Here is a 4811-nt window from a genome sequence, read left to right as displayed (position 1 = left end):
GAAGTTTGATTACTCCAAAGCAGTGACTTGGGGGGCGGAGGGGGGTGTCTCTCGTTTTCTCATTAGATGATGGACTTGCACACAGTGGAAAACTGGGACTTCAGAACTAATGATGTGTGCTCCTTCAGAGGTGTTTCACGTTGCTTCAGTGTTGTTTCAGAAGCATTTTAGGTAATCCATCCGCTTCTCAACGGTAACACTGAGTATTATATTTGTGTTTATGATGTCTCAGTGAGGCAGCTGAAGTGGGAAAAAAACATGTATGAGAAGATGCGAGTGCAGTGATCTGAAGATAATCCTTCTGCAAAATAGCATGGCTTTAGAATATTTTTGAGAGCATGGATTAAACTGTATGGGCCGTGATATGGATTGATATGGGTTTTGATAATAGTCTTCATTCACCCATTTCAAAGCATTTCTTAAAGAACCTTCAACATTTTTTCCTTGTCCTCACAACTTTACTGTGATATCTGACAGGGATGCCAGATGGCCCGATGAGATAAACGTCAAACAAGTAAAGTGTCCCTGCATCCAGCCCTTTGATAGTTTCTGTGGTGACAGCTCGCTGGAGATTTATGTCATAGAAATACTTGCACAGCACTTTCTCTGACTTGTGCCGAGATTCAGGCCCAGAGCATGTGTCTGTATTTTGCAGTTCCATCCAGACTTGATCATCTTCAATCCTTTTCTTGTACACGCAGTACTTGCTCTGCTCTTGTGTTCCTAGCCAGGCAATGGTGACAGAGTTGCAAGTCCTCAGTTTACTGAAAGACTTGATTTTTAAGCTCTCTGGAAGAAGTGGGAATAAGGGCTTGTGGAAATGAGGGGAGACCTGCACTTTCACAGACGAATTGGATTCCTCTTTGGACCTCAGCTGCACCAGGTATGTGTCCAGTACCTTTCCCTTGAGTGACAAATATCTCAATCCAAGAATGTTTTCTGATGCCACTGTTTTACCATTTTTTGTTATGTGAAACTGTACTTGACCACGGCACAACTGAAAAGCAAACTGTACTTTCTTGTGCCTTGCTTGGTACTGCAGACTGTAGGATTTCTGCTTTTTCCCATTCAGGACAACCTGAACTGCCTTCCCATCTTTCAGCTTCATCACCTTAGGTTCAGGCTCTTCTAGAGTTCTTGCAAATGTCCCAGTGTAAGCAGCACTGGCATTTGTGAGGAGATTGACAACAAAGACATCAAAATAATATTGAGTGCTGGGACTGAGGTTGGGTACTGTATATGTATTCTTGGTACCCATGCATATCTGCCTGACTTCCCCACTGCTCACTTTGTTAATAATGCTCAATTCACTGTTGGATAATACCATTACCTGCTGTGGTTCAAGAAGGTATGGAGAGAGAGACAAAGCTAACGCAGGTGGCATTTTCATTCCGGAGAATCTGATTGCTGTCTCAGCAGCACATAAGCTCTTATAATTGTGCTTTTCATTAACTAGAAGACAGTAGTGGATGCTTTCTCTGTGTTGCAAGGCGGAGGGGCTGTGTTTCCATGTCAGAGTCACTGTTGTATGGCCAATGCCGATAACATCTATGCGTGGATCCAGTGGAAGCTCTGGATAGAGGTGCCCAGACGTTGTGTCAGTTGTTAAGTACACAGTGATGTGTGTGTCACGCTCGGTGGATAAGAACTCTAGCATATAAAGGGCAGACTGAGATGACATACCCACGTAAGTCTCTACAGAATTTCCCTTATAGTTGAAAATGGCAGACACCATGCTTGTAGCCTTCTGGAATCTTGAGACATCTTGTGTATTGAGTTCACCTGCAAGAAGAGGCAGACTTGTAACATTTGCTTTATTATATGTTGAACATTGCTCAGGTATACCTATCTGATAGTTAAGAACTTGCTAGTGAAGGCTTTCAAATTTCTGATTTTTCTTTTTTGAGAATTGATTCCAGGAATTATTAAAAAGAATGGAATTTCCTCTTAGGCTCAACTTGGCTTAATGCCCACTGCAGTGATAGATGATATTCCTAAATAAAATCTGTATCTTCTGTATGCCAATTAGAAACAAGCTAGAAAGGAACTGGTTCAAGTGGCTTAAACAACAGCGAAGGAGCTGAGACAGCTCTTCACTCAGCATGAGCTAATTAATTCAGGATTTCCGTAGGGAGAAGATAGATTTTTAAACATAACACAGAGATCAAAGGATACAAACTACATATTTTCTAATGTGAAAATTACTGGTATCAGTTTAGATTCTTCATAGGAGGCGACAAGTTGCAGGGGGAAAACTGTAAGCGCAAAGAGCTTGTGAAGCTAATTCATATTTGTGTTGTTCCCAGATATTACCTTGAGTTTTTGACTTTTACAGATATAATTTTTGATCTACTTGAATTGATAGTAAAATCCAGCAAGCTGCAAATTTTACCTGTGGTGATGGTGTCCTCTGCCCATTTGTAAGTGGGGCCAGTATGACATTTAAGCCTATAGAGAACTTCAATAACACTCTTGATTCATAACTTATACTTTCTCCAGCTCTTCTCAGTAGGCTGAAGATCTTACCTTGTGCTGCTTTTCCAAGCAAACTTGCTGAAGCCCTGTGTACAAATATGCTCCATTCAATGGGAACATCACAAGGGGTCACTGTTATTGTGAAAGGTACAAGGGCTCTGTCTTCCTCCAAAACGAAGTAATACCTGTAAATGAGGATAAGGATCTGAGAAAAAGCATAAAGAAATTCAAGTCTATTTAACACTTGCAATAAGTGCTTCTCTTGTGGGCACTTCAGTGAGGAGAGAAATGACCGCTCTCCTTTGAGATGCATCAATGCAACAAGATAGGGAATGTCTGAAACTTTTGTCTGCTGGAGGCATCTGCTCCTCTGATAGGTCTCCATCTATGTAAGATGAAGATATAACAGCCCTGATCAGTCCTGAAGAATATTGGCTATCAATGGCAGTATCAGTATGTTCTGACTTGTTTTTGACAAGCTGCAGTGTGTTAGTACAAAGGGGCATCAATCTACTCAGTAAGTTTTTTATTCCTACTTAATTACAGTAAAGTCTTGCTTCCTGTCCCACCCATTTTGTTTTATCTGTCACTTCAGTAAGCATTCAGTAAATTATGGCCACAAAAGTGTTTGGATATTCTGCAGTTAAATGTAGAGATACCTAATTTTTGTTTGTTAGTTGGCAAGAAAAGCCTATTCATTATGAACAGATTATGTAAGTATAATGGTCTGGATTAATTTCAGTGCATGGCTATTTGGAGATAACCTTCACTAGAAACAGCTTCACATTCTCAAGTCTTTTACTGTAAGCCAAATATTTTCATCTCCTGGTTTCTAGCCTTCATGGTTCTGTGCTTCATACAGTACTTACTTGATCATGCTAAACTGAAGGAGTCAGGTTTTTTTTGCTGTTTGCTTGCTAATAGAAATTTTTCATATTATGCCGCAGAACAACAGCAAAATTCACTGCTCTCCTAGATTTAAATGCCTGTTTTCCTTTAAAAGGGGAAGCTTGTTATTTTGCTTTTGTAAGCATGTCGCATTATATAATATGTCATGTTCCAGTTTCTATGCAATGAATGTCAAGTTTGAACCATCTGGTTTGCTCTCTGCTTCCTGACTTCTCTATGTTCATCTCAATCTGTATGTGTTGGTCACTGGTCACTGGATTCTGATTACACCATTTGAAGTGCATCTCTTCTTAGTGGACTAATTAGATTGCCTTTCTTATCTAATAGGGGCTATCATTAGTAATATCTAGATTGTGTGTATGTCCAGATATGGTGGAAAGCTTTGTAGGTATTTTGAGGACATGAAGAATCTGTTACTTCTGCATGACAGTCATATTTGATCTTTGCAGGCATGTAGCATCATTCAACAAAGACATTTCTAGTATGCAGGATGCTGACAGATTATTTTTTATAACAGAGTTCTGCATTCTGCGTACGTGCTACTGATTTGGGAGTAGCTGGTTTGTAGGGAGTCTGATCTTGTGGTTGGGAAGGCAGGCTGTTCAGGCAGCTGTTTGCTGTTGGAGCCCACCAGTTCTGTATCATCACAGAAACCTGCCTGGAATGTGTATGCCTGAGGTGGTCATGCCAGATTCTGGAAAAACAACAGTGAACACTGGAGGTCACTTGTACTGCACTGAAATTCGAAGTGGTGTATCAGTAAATGCAGTGGATGTGTCAGAGCTGTGCAGGCACACAGCAGACCTTGTTTTGGACTGTTAGCGCGTGGCTGCTGGTGTTGCAGGAAAGTGTCTGAGAATAGGAGTGACTCCATGGCTAATTGGTGCTTACCTTTTAGGGATATCCTTCAGCAAGTGAACTGTAGTTTCCTTACCATCAGCAAGAATCAGAGAGTGGTAGAAGTTGAAGAGGCCACTCTTGAAGTTCTGTTGTGAACTGGCAGTGGGTGCTTTAAGGGAATGACACAAGCAAGTAGCCGTGAGAAAGCAGAGAGGCAGATAAAACCAGGGACAGGACATCTTCAGTACTGTGAAGGAAAATGGCTTAAGTGAGTGCAAACTGCTGCCTTGAGAGAGAAAATGATCAATGATGATCTTATTACTTTAGTGATATTCCCTGTTACAGCATGACAAGCATTCAAACAGTCTTCAGATTGCTAAACTGTTTATAATTCACAGGAGTATTTTAGAATCCACAAAGATTTAATGATGAAGCTGCTACAGAGTCTTTAAGTGTAAAATTACATGCATGTTGTCAGTGTAGCACAAGTGCAGTATTGCACTGAAGGATAACTTCACTACTGACAAAATGAATTGGCGAATTAAATTACTTTTCCTTGCTTATACAATTCGTTTAATAAATTTGAG

The 4811-nt window shown here is 40.5% G+C and overlaps 1 protein-coding gene across 1 annotated transcript; it reads right to left on the bottom strand.

Moving 5' to 3' along the window:
- Positions 1-255: 255 nt before the first annotated feature.
- LOC136055194 (protein NDNF-like) lies at positions 256-4463 on the bottom strand. Its single transcript, XM_065746891.1, has 3 exons — positions 4276-4463; positions 2527-2660; positions 256-1782 (listed from the first exon to the last, which is right to left on the bottom strand). Exons 1-3 carry the CDS (start codon positions 4461-4463, stop codon positions 431-433), a joined length of 1674 nt encoding a protein of 557 aa, XP_065602963.1. The 3' UTR covers positions 256-430.
- Positions 4464-4811: the final 348 nt, after the last annotated feature.

This window comes from Cyrtonyx montezumae, unplaced genomic scaffold (genome assembly GCF_038088225.1).
Source record: "Cyrtonyx montezumae isolate F1298 unplaced genomic scaffold, pur_monq_1.0 scaffold_4, whole genome shotgun sequence".
NCBI lineage: Eukaryota > Metazoa > Chordata > Aves > Galliformes > Odontophoridae > Cyrtonyx > Cyrtonyx montezumae.
This window is presented reverse-complemented; position numbering and strand designations above follow the sequence as displayed.